Source organism: Oreochromis niloticus, linkage group LG18, assembly GCF_001858045.2.
Source record: "Oreochromis niloticus isolate F11D_XX linkage group LG18, O_niloticus_UMD_NMBU, whole genome shotgun sequence".
Lineage (NCBI taxonomy): Eukaryota > Metazoa > Chordata > Actinopteri > Cichliformes > Cichlidae > Oreochromis > Oreochromis niloticus.
The window spans coordinates 22,798,539-22,815,920 of record NC_031982.2 but is presented as its reverse complement, the minus strand read 5'-3'; the positions used below and the strand labels follow the sequence as shown (position 1 = coordinate 22,815,920).

Below are 17,382 nucleotides of genomic sequence, written 5' to 3'. Positions count from 1 at the left end.
AAACACTTTGGTCTCATCTGTCCAAATATTTTTATTTATTTTTTCCAGAGCTTTGCCGGCTCTTTCAGATGTTTTCTGATAAAATTGAATTTCCTGTTCTTCAGTGTGACCGGTAGTTTGCACCTTGTTGTAAGCACTCTGTATTTACATCCGTGAATTCATCTTTTGATTGTAGACCTTAACAGTGATACTAAGAGCTCTTAAGTTCTTGACTTTTAGGTGTTGGAAGGCTGCTTTTGTTAACAGTGAAACAATTCTGTCATCATCCACTTTAGCCGTCTCCTGTAGTCTTTCTGGTCTTTGCATTTCTTCTTTTTTTAATAATGAACCAGATGGTTGTTTCGGCCATGTTAAAGTTTTTGCTGTCTCTCTCTGATAGGTTTATTTTGTTTTAGCCCAATGATGACATAAACATTTTTTTGGCTCTCACATTGAGAGTTTGGGCAACTCCAGATCTCTTATGTCCTTAATTTGTCATGAAATAATCAGAGAACAGGTCTCACCTGGCTAATAAACCACTTGTCTGTCAGTTGTCCAATTACTTAATTTGTTCATAAAGTGTGATGATATTTAATTATCATGAGGTTCAGTAAACACTCACGCTTCAAAAAAATAGAATTTTCTGACACTTATTTCATTGTTTGGGCTTTACAGGTTTAAGCTTATATTAAGCAAAAAAGTGAAAAAGAAAAAATGAACATTAGATAAAGAAAGAGACCCTCAATCTCAGTAAAAAAAAAATTACACAAACACAAAAAACCTGTTTTCTTACTGTTTTATTTGTATATTAATTATGACAACAATAAATAACAATAATTAACCTTGTAGTCAGTAAAACGTTCATAAGTCAGCACAACTGTTTGCTGATGGTGAACATATCAAATTCCATCTTGAGGATAGGAGGCAATAATCTGCTTTGTAAACAGTGAGATTGTACCGCGTCTGTCGAATGTAATGACGATCATTTGTTGTCTTTGTCTACAAATGATACAAAAAAACCATTTAAAAACCATTTTGAAACAAATGGATAACTGGAGTCAGAACTGCTACGATCACTACAATGAAATGACAAGCGGTGAAAGAAAGAACTGCTCATCTTTGTTGCTTTGGCTCACTTCTCATCTCAAAAATAAATGAAATCTGACTGTCTCAGCGCCCATTAACATATTCAGCTACTGTAGGACATTTAGGGAAATCACTCCTGTTTATCAGAACTAAACAACACTCCAGTTTTAGCTGGTTTTTTGCTGTTCTACAGCAGCTCGCAGTTTGTTTCAGAACAGATTTTATGGATGACTTTTAGGGCCCTTCATGGCCTTGCTCCAGGCTATATCTCTATCCTCTGAGCACTATATGCACCACCATGCGCCCGGGGGTCCATGGGCAAAGGCGCTAACCTTGCCTGAGGAAATCATGTAAGCAGAGTCAGCCTCTTCCTTTAAACCCATTTTTATGGGAAGGTTTTTTTTTTATACGAGTTTCCTTTGAGACATCTTTTTATCTCCCATAGTTCACAATCTCTGACATTTTTACTACAATTTATTGGTCTTGGAGTTTGTTTTATTCTGTGTAACTGTCAAAATCTCACTGAGCTCACAGGTGTAACGTGAGAACTGAACATACTGGAAGATATGTACAGAACATGAGCGCTATGTCAGTGCAAGAGGAAGATGTTGGAGCACGTGAAAGTCAACAGTCTACGGGAAGATGCATGGGAGTTTTTCCCCTTTTGCATCGCAAATCAGAGCATTTGATGCCAGTTTCATGAAAATTTGTGGCCAGAAAATGGTGAGTGTAGTGTATACAGTACACTATGTTACTGTGCAGCACTGTGAGGACAGGCAGGGTACACCCTGGAAAGGCTGCCTTTAAAATTTTTTAAAAGAGCACTTTGAAAACACATCATATCTCAAAAGGAAAACAATCATGCTGGATATCTACACTGATATGGACTGGGTAATGTGTAGAAACGAAAGGATGCCACATTGCTTGTGAAAAAAATGATGAAGCGGGCAAAATTTCATTGCAGTAATTGAAAAATGGTACTCGGTAGTTTGTTTGGCCCCCACATTCTTGTTTGCATGACTGACATGTAGGGGATCTCTTCCCAAATCTGAACTATCACTGAGCTCCTGGACAGCCTGAGGTGCAGAAACACAACGTCTCAGAGGTGTTCTACTGGATTTTAGTTAGGCAAGCGTGGGGGGCAGTCAATGGTGTCAATACTTTTATCCTCCAGGAACTCTCTGCACACTGATCCCCTGCACCAGTGTAGAGTCTGATGAGGATTTCATCAGGATACCTAATGGCAGTCAGGATGTCATTGCTAAACCTGTAGAGGTCTGTGTGTCCCTCCATGGATATACTTCCCCAACCATCACTGACCCACCACCAAACCGCACATGCTGAACGATTTTACAGGCTCTCCACGATTTCCCCAGACCTTTTCAGATCTGTGACATGTGCTCAGGGTGAACATGTTCTCATTTGTGAAAAACACAGGGCACCAGTGGATCTGCCAATTCTGCTAGTCTATGGCAAATGTCACTTGGGCTCCATGGAGCCAGGCAGCGAAGAAAGGGCCCATTAGAGCACGTCAGGATTCATGTTTGGATTTCTTCATGTTCTATTGTGAGTTTGATCCTTTGTTATATTTCTGAATCTCTGGTTTTGGTGTCTATTTGATTCCTGTCCCAGGTGAGAACTTTCAGGTTGTGTGTGTCTTCATTATTCTAAACTCTTGTGTTCCTTTTGTGTAATGAATGAGTTTTCTGGTCTCTGTGTTAAGTTGGGGCCTCCTATTTCCACTTAGATAGTTATCGAAGTTTGTTTCTGCCACCGAAAAATAAAGAGAAAAAAAACAATACAAAAACAGTTTTTTGTCACCTGTAGGTCAGAATTTCAACTTATCAACTCAAACTTCTGAGAAAATGTTTCATTTCCCCAGCTGTGTCCACTTCCCTGATTACCCTGTGTGTATAAATAGTCCTTCCCCTGAGTCGCCGTTATACTGTCTGTGTGTTTTTTATGTTGCCTGGTTTGCTGCAAAGAGTTGGATTTTTGTATGGTACCTTTTTGGATTAAGTATTTCAATGTAACATTTGCATTTTAATCCTTCAATATACAAAAGATGGCAAATATAGCCTTTTGCAGTTTAACTGGTTTTGAGTGATTTAGGGAAACTTAAATATTCACTGCTGAGACTTGTAAACGTGAAACTATCAGGAGAAACGAGCCAGAGCAGCTGAGGTAAAACTGTAAAATCATCTGAGAGCGAGTCGACATTGAATCCTTGGGTATATGAAAGACGATTCATTCTTGGCAGTGGTCTTAAAAAAACTGCAGTCAGTTCAACTCAGCGAGCTCTGCTCTCTTTTGTGACAGTGTTTAAAAATAGCCAGTTTAAAGATGAGCAGCACTTCCTCATTGTCTCTGCAGAGATGAGGACATCCTTGTTTTTCTTTACATTCACTAAGAGGAGGAATGTTACGTGTTTATGCATCTTTGAGGGAGTTGATGTGCGCACAAAGCTTCAGTGCGGGTCCCAGTTTAAGGTTCATGGTGCTGACCAGGTGATCCTCTGTGAGAAGCAGCAGAGCCTGCCCATCTATTTCCTGGGAGCGAAACTCCTCGGCTACATCAGCACCACCTGATGGAAAGAGAACCGTAGTGAGAGGTTTCTGCCACCATGCTGTGTGGACCATGTTCATTTTTATGTGTAAATAAAATAAAGCATCAGGTTGGATTTAAAGAAGGTCATTTTGTTCTTAACATATCTCTGCATCAATTTGATACGCATAACATACACTCGCTGGCCACTTTATTAGATATACCTTGCTAGTAAATGTTTGAACCCATTTTTTTTTCTCCTGAACTGCCTCAAGGTTGCCTCGACTGATTCAGCAAGGTGCTGGAAACATTTCTCAGGGATTTTGGTCCATATTCATATGATAGCATCACACAGTTGCTGCACATCCATGATGGGAATCTCCCCCATTCCACCACATCCCAAAGGTACTCTATTGGATTGAGATCTGGTAAAAGTGGAAGCCATTTGAGTACACTGAACTCATGTTCAAGAAACCCCTCTGAGATGATCTGAGCTTTCTGAGATGGCACGTTGTCTTGCTAGGGGCAGCCAGCAGAAGATGGGTACACTGTGATCATAAAGGGATGGACATGGTCAGCAGCAACAATAACAGCAGCCTGAATTGGTGAGACAAGCCAGGATCAATCCATACTTTATTCCAAATTCCCTACCATCTAAAGCGAGACTCAGGAAATTTTCAGTCTTATTGTCTAATATTGGTCATTCTGTGTGACCTATAGCCTCGTTTTCCAGTTCTTAGCTGATAGATGTAGCACCCAGTGTAGTATTCTGCTGCCGAAGCCCATCTCCTTCAGTTTCAATGTGCCAACGGTGCCAAATTTAAAGTAAATCACATTTTTTGCTCAATCTGATGCTCAGCTTGAACTTCAGCAGGTCGCTGAAGATATTTGTGCTAACGAGCAGTTGAACAGGTGTACCTAATGAAGTGGCTGGTGAGTGTACACTATGTACAGTCACCCTTAAATAACCAGCACACGTCCTCATGAAAGCTTCATGCCTGCAAATCATATTTAACCTGTCAAAAACTGTGAGAGAGAAGCAAAACTCACCTCAAAGCAAACCCATCACACCAAACTACAATACGACACAGACGTGCTGCGAGGTCAGAGGTCGTACCGTTACTGTTTGCCATTTCTTTAGCGATAAAAGCTGTACCTCAGGAGTGTGAAAAACCGCATTACCTGGGAGGGTGCTGACGTAGGAAAACACTTGCTCCACGTTCCACTGAGACGGACAGCCGACATCTTCTTCTGTGTCTGAAACGATGATTGTTTCTAAGGTCCTCTGCTCCCTCACCCTCTCTTGGGCTCTCTCAGCCTGTTTTCGAAGCCTGGTCGTCATGGGAATGGGAGGTTCTTCCTCCTCTTCCTCCTCCTCCTCCTCCTCCTCCTCGTGATGCTCATCTTCCTCTCTCGGTGAACCCTGTTGGGTCTCTTTGGAGCCAAATGACCTGTGAGCCTGAGAAGCACAAAGACACAAAAATTCACAGTGTATTTCGGAGCTGGACTTCATACAGTAACAGACAGAAACCAGGTGTTAGACCGGGTCTCAGGTGAGGTTTAATTTTTATCAATAATTCTTACCAACTTACAAATACATTTTAGTTATAGCTCATTGTAAGTATTGACTTTGGGCTGCAAACCTCATGGTTCGAGCTTGGTGGAATGTTTTAAGCATCAAATAAACATTTAAATGTCTTTTTAGAAATATTTCCACCCTGTTTCCACCAGAAAAAATGTGTGCATTACCACCTCTGGAGTCTATCAGCCTTCACAAATCCATTTTTGTTACACCTAACTGCAATAATCCTGTAAGTCTGTTCTTCATATTTCTGAATGAAGAGTGATTTTAAAACAGCATATAACAGGGCAACATGCTTGAGATCTCTGCAGCCTTAACATATTTTTGCATGAGTCATTTTAGTGTTTCTTTCCAGAGCTGATGGACATCTATGAATCTGGCCACCTGGAAAGCCCATTCGGCTGTTTTCATTAGAGATCCCCATCTGCCAGCTGACCCGATCACCCTCGATATTCTGTCCAACATGCTGGTTTGTTTACGAATGTGAAGCTGTGGATCGTTGTCTGTCTGCAGTGTGTTTGTGTTGGAAAGAAGTTGCAAAAGAGATGACCAAGATGACATATGTTTTTCTTTTTTTCTTTTTGGATTGCGAGAATAAGTTGACAAGAAGCAGACGATGTCGTTTTTACTAACTGTCACCTCACAGCAAAGAGAGGCAAACCCAACACAGCTACCAATAAAGTCCTTCTGGTAAAAAAGTGCATTTAGTAAAACCTCCAAAGCTGGAGGCCTGCCTTTGTTTGTCATGTGAACATGTAGTTAGTCATTTACTGTTTGCCAAGTTTGCACACAAACACTTAACTGATAAGTGTTTCAGGAAAGCTGCAGAAAGCTGGGTAAAGGTCATTTAACCCCAGAACATTAACGTGAAGTTTTAGTAACTGCAGAGCTCCAAACCTCCTCTGATTAACATCAGGATAAAAACTGTTCACAGGGAGCTTCATGCCATCCATTTCAATGGCTGAGCAGCTCCTGCAGGTAACCCAGTATCTTTTTTGTCCATACAGTTTATACATGCATGCATCAGGCCGACAATACTACTGACCTGCATCACGAAGTGCTCTCTGGAGGCTCCGTTGACTCGGCTGGGGGGTCGTCCTCTCCTTCCCACAGGCCTGTGAACCAGGCGAGCTGCACGCAGCACCGTGATACGTTTGGTGCAGCTCACACTGAACCTGAACAAAAAGAGCCGTGAAATGTTAGATTAACATGTTGGGCCATTCCATTTTTTTAATGGTATTTTTGGCTGTGCTGAATGAATATAGCTCATATTTGCCAGAGGATATTAATTTTATCCTCAGGCCAAAAAATGCCCAATTGAAAATCATTGAAAATACAACTTTTGATCCCACATTTATCTTGACATAAACGAAATTTATAATTTTTATATTTGTCCACCAGGTGGCGCTAGTTTTTTTTTAACCATTCACAGCATGCAGAAAAATTTCATACTTTTTTTCTGCAAAAGTGCCTTCCTGCTGAAATGATAAGTGTGTGTCCTACTGATGTTGGATGACGGTGTGTGTGTGTGTGCATGTGTGTGTGATGTCCACCTTCAAGTCGGTTCTCTTAGAAGGCCACACTCGGTGTTATGAAATAATTCAATAACAGTGAATGACGAGTACCCTTTCAGAACTTCAACAATATCTCAGCAGCAGGAACCAAAACAAAATTGGAATTTATTTTGGTTCTCGCTCAAGTAGTTTATGCATCTGCACGGCAGCCACAGTTAGAAGTATGAGCAGTAGTGCAGGAGCAGTCATTTTGGAGATGGCAAGACTTTACAGCACACACAGGCTCTGGAAGTGATCGTGAACCATGAGTGTGAAGATGGCGTCATCCTCCTCTGAGGACTCTGAGGCTGACATGGAGGAGGCCTCAGAGGTAGAAATGGACCAGATGGAGTCCAGCTCTGACTCATCTGAAGGTGAGAGTGGAAAGGAGGTGGTTGAAGCAGTGACAGGATAGACTCCTCAATCTCTCCTCCATCTTCATCAACCCCATATTTTGGTCTCTCACAAAGACTGTAACGGTCTGCTACGCCCCAGCAGCCAGAGGTTTGATTCCAGGACCTACACACTATCCCACCAGCTATGCACTGCTGCATGAAGTCCTGCAGCAAACTGTGGCCCTGACAAACCTGAATGGGAAACACTCAGTGGCTTTTGTGGACTCAGTAAATGTAAAGGCACGGTGACTTTTACACGGATGGAAAGAGAAACGCTGGCAGTCTCGACCTCAGCTGGAGTCCCTCTTCTTTAAAGGGTTAAAACCCAAAAACTTTAATCAATTTTTGATATTTATATTTCAGGCTGATGTAGTTTAAAAGACTGAATCATTTAAAGTGGAAAAAAATATTATGTAGTAATATTTTTACAGCAGTTTATGGGAAGGTGGCATTTTTGTCCTTAGGGTAAAAAGAGTGAGGATTTTTAAGGGTCATTTAAGAGTAAATAAATGCTCTAAGAAGCTTGGAAGGAAAAGCGTCTGGACTTCTTTAGGTTTTTTGAAAACTATGACGACCTGGATGACGGAGAACCTTCACAGACGGTTAATAAGTGCATTCGTCCCTAATGTTATTATATCACATCATCCTTGAAGTCTGTGAATAAGTTGGGAAAGGTAGCATCGGGACTCCGAGCTGTCCTCTTTTTGTTACTTTGATGGAGACTCAGGGGGAAACCTGGGAGTGATTATCTACTCGCGTCAGCGGGGCTGCAGATGTCAGATGATGTAATTCAACTTTACTGACACAGACTGTAATTTTCTGTAGTTTCTGCGGAAGAAAAAAGTGCTTTGTTGTTAAAGCCGACAGTTCGTGAGTGTTGCTCATGTTTTCCACAGACTCTAAGACAGTGTGGTGAACCTCAGCCGAATGACACACGCCAACTCTGAAAACAACAAAATAAAAAGATTCAAAATAATGAATCATCATTGTGCTCACGGACAAAGATCAACTTTTCATAACAAACCATAAAATATAAAAATTTACACAGACTTTGTATTATGCATCGGCCCTGTGTTGTGAAATGCTGATTCTTGGATTTTTCTTGCCATCATAAATTCTTGTTTTGCGTTTCTTTTTAACGCACCTCTTGTGTTCCTCTTGTGAGTGCTTCTTTCAGCGTACTTCCTGTTTTATTTTGAAGGTGAGATCCTCATGTGGTTTTCCACTACTACTACTTTCTTCTTTTAATGTCTGATTTAGGTCACCTGTTCCCTATGTCTGCATGTTTTAACCCCCTTTTTATTTCATAGTTTGCAAGTGCCCAATGCATCTGCTCCATCTCTTCACATTATTTCCTTCCATCGGTGATGGGAGAGGAGGAAGTGAGGAAGAGACATGAGAACAAATGAGCTGAGGCAACAGGCACTTAGAAAATTGAGTCATCCTCACAATGTCACACCTCATTTTAAAGTGATGCCAATGAAATGTGTCATTTTTGTTGTAGCAGACCCACAGCTGGATTTTATGACATCAGGTATAACTGTGCTCATGACAATTTCTAATAAATAAATAACTAGAATTACTTTAATTTAACACATGGAGCTTTTTTGTCCAGGGCAGAAACTTTGATCATGTTAAATAACGTGAAAAAAAGGATGACTTGTTTAAAAAGAGTCCTCCTCCCACTATGACTTGTATATTGCAGCTGTTTGCTACAACTCTTTTATATGCTAAAGGTAAATAAATGCATCCACAATGGACACGCATGTGCATACTCAATTATAGCTAAAGCCTCCTCTCTCCTCAGTCCTCCTGATATATTTTAGGAATTGAGATTTCCTTCAACATGGTGAACTGAGATTGATTTCATGGTCACAGGCAGCAGGATAGAGGTGATGAAGCGCCTGTTTTTTCATGCTGGAGGACCACTGAGCTTACGTGATGGTGAGGTGTCTGCCTTAAGGTCACAAAAATTGGTCTGATTTTAGTGAAAGTCACACACGATGACCATAATGATGGGTCTTCGCCTGAGCTGTGCTCAAGTTGCTCATATTGGTTGTTTTACTGCCACTTTTCCATTCTGCACTTCCCACATTACAATAACCTGTGGGTTGTGATGCATCAGGAACCAAAGGAGCTACTAGATGATTAAGGTTTTGTTTTGTGTGTTTGGTTTTTTTGTTTCAGCTGTTTCAGTGTCGTTCTTTATGTTGGTGATTGAAGTGTCTTCTGGCCTGATTGTCTGTGCTGGTTATAGGTTAAAACCCCTATTTATTTATTTATTTATTTATTTTCATTTCTTTGTGGCAGCAGTTTTTCGCATATTTTTATAAGTTTTCCCAGCAGAACTCTCACCTGGATCTCATGTTGTTAGTCTGAACTTCATCCAGTCATCCCCAAAAAAAGGTTCCCAGGGTTAAGGTAATTTGTTTTTGTTTTGTTTTTTTAAACAGCTAACAGCACTGTAGCCTAACAGAACCAAAACATTAATTGTTTTGGAGCTATTTTCATCAGTGGATTAATTCATATTTCAGTCCCTGCTGAGTATTTACTGTATGATGTACACTCACATAGCACATATATTTGTGCTAACTGGCTGATATTTAATCAGCCTATCACACTGCAGAACGGCCAGACTGTTTCAAGTTGATAGCAAGGCAACAACTCAGATAGCCATTAACAACTCATTATAACCAAGGTATGCAGACGTAAAACCTTGAATCAGATGGGCTACAGTAGCAGGAGACCACAGTGGATACCACTCCTCCTCTAGTTCACAGGAGCTCACCAAAACTTGCAATAGATGATTGTAAAACTATTGCTCGTTCTCGATTTCTGTATTTGGCTGGTAGAGTCAGACTCATTGTAAACAACATGAACCCATGGATCGAGCCTGCCTCGTGTCACCATTTCAGGCTGGTGCTTGTGGTGTAATGGTGTGGGGAATATTTTCTTGGTACACTTTGGGCCTCTTGTACCGACTGAGCACCATAAAAACACCACAGCCTACCTGAGCTGCGGACTATGTCTATCCCTTTATGACTATAGTGTAACAATCTAATAATAGCTTCTTTCAGCAGGATAACACCAAAACCCCAAAGCTCAAATCATCTCAAACTAGTTTCTTTAACATGACAATGACTTCACTGTAAATGCCCTCCATAGTCACCAGATCTCAGTCTAGTAGAGCACCTTTGAGATGTGGTGCAATAAGCAAAGCTTATGAGCTTATGTATGATGAGCATCTCGTAATAACCTACAGTTTGTTCATGTTAACAGAGTGAATCACTGAAACAATGTTTCTTTTGTAATAAATAATTACACTAGAGGACAAAACTTAATACGTTCTGTAAATGTTTTATTTACCTTCGGACACACGACATGGAGCAGAAGCGTTTGGAGCGCAGAAACGTGCGAGCGTAGCCGCTGCTTCCACAGTATTCACACTGCAACACGTCTGGCACACTATCCCCGAGCTCTGCAACTTCAGAGGACCAGCTGTTAGTCATGCATGTTCACACACACACACACACACACACACACACACACACACACACACACACCTCTCACCTTCTCCTGTAGGGCCATCATTTTCCATCTCAGAGTCAGATGAATCTGACTGGTCAGCATCCAGAGGACTGTCGTCTGCTGCGTCCCCATTGGTCGGTACGTCCTGGGGTTCTGGAAGGGAAGCCTGCTGCTCTGATAACAGTGATGACCGACCCACCTGCATCGAGTAGCACATTCAAAAATTTAAAACATTACACCAATTTTTTTTAACCCAAATGGCAAAAAAATAAAAAAAAATATAAAAAAGTTTTAATTCATTGAAACAAGCTTTCATACAACTAACGTCCTGCACAACGATAACACTGCATCGTGACAGATTACAAGTTGGCACTGACCAGTTCCTCTCACTGTAGCCCTAACTAGTTGCATCAAGCTTCCTTGTAAAAAGACACCTTCTGCATACATGAGCCATGCCACCAGCTTTGATAAAGTCACAGACATCATTTGTTGACTGTAGAGCATCACCAGTGTTATAATGTAAAGACAGTGATGCACTGTCATATTTCATTTGTCATATTTACATCTGTTTGTAATATTAAAATTAGACATTTACTTAAGTTTTAAAAGCCTGGAAAAGTTTTATTCCACCTTCCTCTCCTCACCTGCTCCAGAAATATTTTAATTTTGTTTATACACACAATTAAATAACTGATTAAAGCTGATTTTAAGTGCTTTTGTAGTGCTTCCCATTAATCAGCAGTGAATTTTCTGCAAAGGACACCTCCACATACCGGGAACGGCTCCAGGCCCTCTTTGATGACAAAGCCCTCCACGAGGTGTGTGAGGACATGGGTTGACCTCTTGGGGCTTCCCGGAAGGCTGGCAGGGGCAGAAGGAGGCTGGCTGGGGACTCTTGCTGAAGCAGGGAGGAGGGGAGGAGGTAAAGGAGAAGGTGGTGGAGGAGGAGGGTTGTTGGTGCCACTGTTGCCGCTATTGTCAGTGGTCGTGAGCTGGGAGGACTCCTCCACCTGTGGTGACCTGATCACCGAGTGGCTGGGGGTGATGGAGGATGAACCCGTCACTGCTACACAATAAAAAGCATAAAGAGTGAGGGGTGAGGGGGGTCTCACGGAGGCAGGTTATCCTGTTAACTGAATAATTCTGTACCTGAACCATTTTGCTTGGGTGGTGTAGCGGTCCCGTCTTGTTCTGAACTTGGAGGATCTTTCCTCTCCTCTGAGCTCAGACTGTTCACGTTGCACTTTTGCCCCAACTGAAAATCAAACCAAAACAAAACCTCATTCAAACCAACTCATAATCTACTCAGGAACTCTTCAAAGCGGGACGTGCTGACTCACGGGTGGAGTTTCATTGTGTTTGACTGGATGCACTTTCAGATCAACAGCCACCGTCTGAGGAGGTGGCAGGTTCTGGTAGGGCATCTGGACCAGAGCCTCCGCCACAGGCAGTTCCCGTTCCGTTAGCAGTACCTGTCCTGATTGGACAGCCAAAGCCCGGACTGAGTGCAGGGACACCCTGTGAAGGGAGGCCGGGGGGTTCTGGGGCAGCCTGGGGAGAATCAGAGGAGGAGGGGGAGGTGGAGGCTGCTGGCTCTGTGGGAATGAGGTCCGACGCTGTGGCGCAGCCACCAGAGGAGGTGGCTGAGGCTGAACGGCAGCAGCTGGGACTGAAGTCTGAGGTGATGATGCAAGCACGCTGGTGACTAATGGGGAGGAAGAAGAAGACAGAGCTGGGGGCTCGTTTCGTAGTTGTGAGTGGGTGCTGGAGGCGGTTAGTCTTTTAACCGACAGAGGAAGAGGATTGGAGTGGGTATCTCGGGGTGCTACTCTGAGGGCAATTGGTTGCAACTGTCTGCTGCTGGGAGCCCCTCCTGTGGCCTGCTGGACGATGAGCTGGTGGTGCGCCACCTGCTGGCCAACTGGACAGGACAGCTGCTGCTTGACTAGAGTGTGGGTTTGCACTGGAGGGTAGGCTGCAGAGGGAGCATGAGGAACATAATAACCAGCAGGTGAGCTATCATTAAAAACTTAACCTGACAAAAAAAAGCTAACATCTGCATTACATGAACATCAGTATGCTTGCTGCATGGCTTGTACCAAACCACCCTAAGTTTGTCTCTGGCCTTTTACACTTGCAGTTATCTCAAACCGTGGAAGACACAAACTCACCTGGGGTTATAATCTGGGGTCCTGACACCAACGGGGCGGCATCAGATGGCGCTGTTTCTGTTGAGCCATCAGTCAGTTGGGTGCTCTTCAGCCCACAGACTGGAGTCTTGGACAAGGAGGCGGCTGCAGGCAGGGCCTGGGACTCGGTGGAAGGCTTTAAGATGACGCTGTGGGCTGTAGCCAGAGCTCCCGGCAAATGGGCACGCAGAGCCAGATTCTGCAGCGAATATTAGAGGTTAACAGTTAGTCTTCGCAGTTATTAAAAGTTTCCGGTCATGGAGTAAAGAGCCAGTGCTGTACCTTGTCCTAACACACTGACATCACGAAAATAAATACAGAAATAGTGGACCTATTCTGCTGTTCCTTATATTATGATCTAAATAATGTATGCAATTTAAAAAAAAAAAACAAAAACACAACCCGCTTTGCACTTTATGATGTCAAAGAGGGGAGGGATATCCTTAATGATGAGATCAAGAGGGGCAGCAAATCAGACGAAAGTAACTTTAAAGCTGCGGGCAATGAGGTGCAAACCTTTATCAGCACCTGGCTCACAGAGAGGGTGGAGAGCATCACCCAGGCCCAGTATGAAGCAAATTAGGACTATTTTTGAACTAAATCCCGCAAAGCTACTGCAAAAGAGTCCAAGGACAATAACATGGAGCCTAAAATGAGCATAATAGGTCCACTGTAAGGTCTGTAACAGCCTGAGGCACATAATTGTGCAGCGCTGTGGCATGATTGTACCTGAGAGGAGGTAGGTAATGAGGAGCAGGAGGTCACAGTGGGGAGGTCTGACTGAATTGCAGCTACTGTGGCTGCAGGAGTTAGAATCAGCTGGCAAGGATAGAAGCAACAGGGAAGCTCAGACGCCACGTTGGTTAAAAATCAGCCAGAAAAAGTTGCTCATGCAGTCAAAATGGCAACACAGTAAAGCAGCATGAATGCAGCTCGAGATCAAAGATGAAAAGGTTTCTACCATCTGAGTTCGAAGGTACATCTGAGCTTGGTTACAGCTGGCAGGTCTGTTTCCTAGAAGCATGGCCTGCTGAGATATTGTGGCTGCGCCGGCAGTGGATGTCTGAGTTTGACCAATCAGCCTTGCGGTCACTGGAGATGCTGGTAAAGTTATCTGGATGAGGGGCGGCATGATGAAAGCTGTGACAAAAACTAAATATGCTCAGGTGTGTATTTGTGCTCAGAGTGAGAACACACTTAAGCGCTTACTGAGTTTTGGGAAACACCAGCAGCCTGAACCAAACTGCCCGTAGAAGAAGAAGGTGACCTCTGACAGACTGAAGCCTGAAAAGCAGTGAGAACAAGTTTTACTTTCCACTCTTGATCCTCACACAGACACACAGCACACAGACAGACACCACCTGACCTGCTGGATGGCGGCCAGACTCTGCAGATGTGCGGGATGCTGGTGCTGCTGCAGGGCTGCTGTCTGCAGCATGAAGTGCTGCTGCTGGGCTGCGTACATCTGATGCAGGTACTGGGCTGCCATGCTCTGAGGTCTGTGCATGGCATGTTGGATCACCTGTTGGATCACACGATGTACATTTTCTTCAGACTGGCTAAATGCATTACAAGGCTGTTTATCTCCTTTAACAACAAAATCTAATCACCTGTTCAAATGCACTATATTATCAAATGTATTCACTCGTCTGCCTTCACACACATATGAACTTTAGTGACTCCCATTCTAAATCTATAGGGTTTATTATGATGTTGGCCCACCCTTTACCAGCTTCAAGTCTCCAGGGAAGGCTTTCCACAGGGTTTAGGAGTTTTTGTGGGAATTTTGGCAATTTTTCCTGAAATGCAGTTGTGAGGTCAGACACTAATGCTGGACGGTCAGATTGCCAGAAGGAGAAGACATCTTCACTGCTTTAGAGTCCAGTGGTGGCGTGCTTTACACCACCACATAAGACGCTTTGCATTGTGCTTGGTGATGTAAGACTTGAATGCAGCTGCCATGGAAACCCATTCAATGAAACTCTCTACGCACTGCTATTGAGCTGCTCTGAAGGCCGCATGAAGTTTGTGGCCTTCAGATTTTACTGAAGGCCACAAACTTTGTTATAATACCACTAACGGTTGAGTGTGGAATATTTAGTGACAAGGAAATTTCATGAGTGGACTGGAGCAACCTGATCTTCCACAAAGGTTTGTAGAAGTAGTCTGGATGCCAAGTGTTGGATTTTATACACCTGTGGCCATGAAAGTGATTAGAACAGGTGAATTCAATGAATTGAATGGGTGAGTGAATATTTTTGACAATATAGTGTATATACTATGATGCATAATTACCACTATTGTTTATTCTCTGGACTGTCTCGTAAAAGTAACACCAGATAGCTTGACAATAGACAATCAATATTCACTATATTAATATGATAAAGGCATACTGAGGTTAGTGGTACTGTTCATTACTTGGCTCACCTTTAAATCAAGTCGTCTGTGTGCACTTTACAGAAATACTAGGTACTGCCTACAACGTTGACTGTGTGTTTGGAAAATTAAACAGTTATAGGTATTTTCCACAACTTGGACTTTTTGCCTGTCGAGCACACCGTGTGTAGGGACTGTAAGCAGCTTCCTGTCTAATACCCCGACTCTTTACCTGTGAAGTGAAACTAAGACTTTCTAAACAAGCCACACACATATCGGTCGCAGGTGCAGTCTATTACCTGGACTGCTTGGCTGTCTGGTGGGATGATGCTGAGGGAGGTAGAGGGCGGCTGGGCGCTGGAACTGGCTGTTGCCATGGTGACGACAGATGATGATGCTGCAGTGGTTACTGTCTTACTGGTGTCTGCCTGTCTGTCTCCTGGGCTCCGCCTGTCCATGTCCCAGATTACACACAGAATCAATATCAGGAAATCTGTGGAGATAAAAACAAAAAAAAGGACATGAATTAACGTGTGCAACTTTCTCTGATTCATCTCTAAATGCTTTCAGTTAAGATACTTTCAGTCCAGGCAAAAAACACTAACAGACAGGAGCCGGTGTAGAAAGTGTAAAAATATCAATTTCTATGTGAAAATATTCCCACTATTTTCAGGAGGTTTCTTCCTGTTAAAAGGGAGTTGCAAAGTGCTTGCTTTGGCAGGTTGCTTGTTTTTTTTTTTTGTTTTTTTTTGTTTATTTATTCTTTTTTTGTTTTGTTTTGTTTTAAATACTGTTGTATTTCTACCTTACAGCACCAGCGCTTTGAGGTGACTGTTCAGGGTGCGGGACTAGAAAATAAGCCTGAATATATTTTAATATGTCAAAACTGAACCCTTACCTCTTGTCTTTATTTTTTTATGAGTTGCAGTGGAGTGGCAGGTTTTAAATGACTCCACTTTCTTTTAAGAAAGCCAAATATAATTTTAAATCATTTATGGCAGTTTTACTTCAAGAAACATATTAATTAAATTAAAAAAAAAACCCTCACACAAATAATAGATGTCATAGATACCCTACCTCACAGGGAGCTTTGATCTTCTCGAATTAAAAATGAAATAAAGTAAAATAAAACCAGGTGAACAAAACTAAACTTGGACTTTTGAAATAGAAACATATAATTCTGACACTTATTAAATTAGGTGAATTTACAATAACAGAACAACAGAGTTAATGACAGTAATATTTACCATTATCACCAAGAGCCCCTGAACCTGCATTTAAATGAAAATACTTCACATAATTAAGTTTTTAAAGTCTTGTGTGAGGTGGGGTGGCACGTGCACCTCTGTAATAATTTAAGAGCATTTTAATAACAACAACAATAATAATATTAATAACAATACAGTAACGTAGGTTGTATAAATCACGCCTGTAGCCGCAGAATATTGATTATCTTTTGCTGATTGATCTTCGCTGTAGATTAGTAAACGCGTGCAGGATTTCCTCGACAAACCCTGAACCATCGCATAATCCTGATATTTAATGTCCAGTCTGTGAACCTTCACCAGCACATCTGGATGACACCCCCCGCTGCTCTGCCCTTCGCCGCTCACACTGCGTATTATGCATGCACAACCATCCACCTCTTGTCGGCGATACTTGCCTGGTTTTGGAACACACGGGCCATCAGGAGCTGACCATATCCCGACACACTGTCCCAGTCATGAAGCCCTCTGATGCGTCAGCGCTGCTTAAAATGGTGATTTTTTAAAAAAATCATGCGGTGTGCTGCGAAGCAGGCAGCATATGATGATAAATAAAAAAAAAGCTTCGGCACAGCACCGCTCGCAGTGCGGGAGGACCTTCCACAGCCACAGAGGAGAGGAGAGGCGATGCCTGATGATCAAACGCTTTTTGTTTTAGAATGAATGAATTTAAATTGTAGGTTCGTGATAAGATGTGTTGTCCCCCTGTTTATCACTAATATCGCTGTCATGTATGACCACGTGGTCTCATGAATTCATTGTTCTGTCACTCAATAATATGGTCAGATGAGTATGTGCTGCAAATTCGTGTCCTGTGAGTGAAACAAAGTCAGTTTTCTTCTTTTTAAGTACAGTTGGTTCACTTTTTACTTTTTTAATGAAGAC

General features: G+C 42.4%; 1 protein-coding gene across 3 annotated transcripts; it reads right to left on the bottom strand.

Moving 5' to 3' along the window:
• Positions 1-760: 760 nt before the first annotated feature.
• LOC102080682 (polyhomeotic homolog 3 (Drosophila)) lies at positions 761-17,382 on the bottom strand. Of its 3 annotated transcripts, none has more exons than XM_005476590.4 (15): positions 16,896-17,382; positions 15,532-15,725; positions 14,223-14,378; positions 14,066-14,140; positions 13,818-13,970; positions 13,586-13,675; positions 12,839-13,055; positions 12,008-12,642; positions 11,817-11,922; positions 11,441-11,733; positions 10,710-10,866; positions 10,506-10,617; positions 6,237-6,366; positions 4,792-5,068; positions 761-3,649 (listed from the first exon to the last, which is right to left on the bottom strand). In XM_005476590.4, the coding sequence occupies exons 2-15, from the start codon at positions 15,688-15,690 to the stop codon at positions 3,495-3,497; spliced, it is 2,715 nt and encodes a 904-aa protein (XP_005476647.1). In that variant the 5' UTR covers positions 15,691-15,725; positions 16,896-17,382; the 3' UTR covers positions 761-3,494. The 3 variants fall into 3 exon arrangements, with proteins under 3 accessions (XP_005476647.1, XP_005476646.1, XP_005476648.1); XM_005476589.4 differs by having other exon boundaries at positions 10,506-10,623; positions 16,896-17,159; XM_005476591.4 differs by lacking the exon at positions 13,586-13,675 and having other exon boundaries at positions 10,506-10,623.

What these genes read in the sequence shown, in the direction of transcription:
- LOC102080682 (XM_005476589.4), bottom strand. Translation starts at nt 15,690, where the DNA reads ATGGACAGGCGGAGCCCAGGAGACAGACAGGCAGACACCAGTAAGACA. An exon ending in TGATGGCCCTACAGGAGAAG is followed by an intron (nt 10,624 to 10,709) that starts GTGAGAGGTGTG and finishes GGTCCTCTGAAG; the next exon opens with TTGCAGAGCTCGGGGATAGT. An exon ending in GAGAGCACTTCGTGATGCAG is followed by an intron (nt 5,069 to 6,236) that starts GTCAGTAGTATT and finishes TGTGCTTCTCAG; the next exon opens with GCTCACAGGTCATTTGGCTC.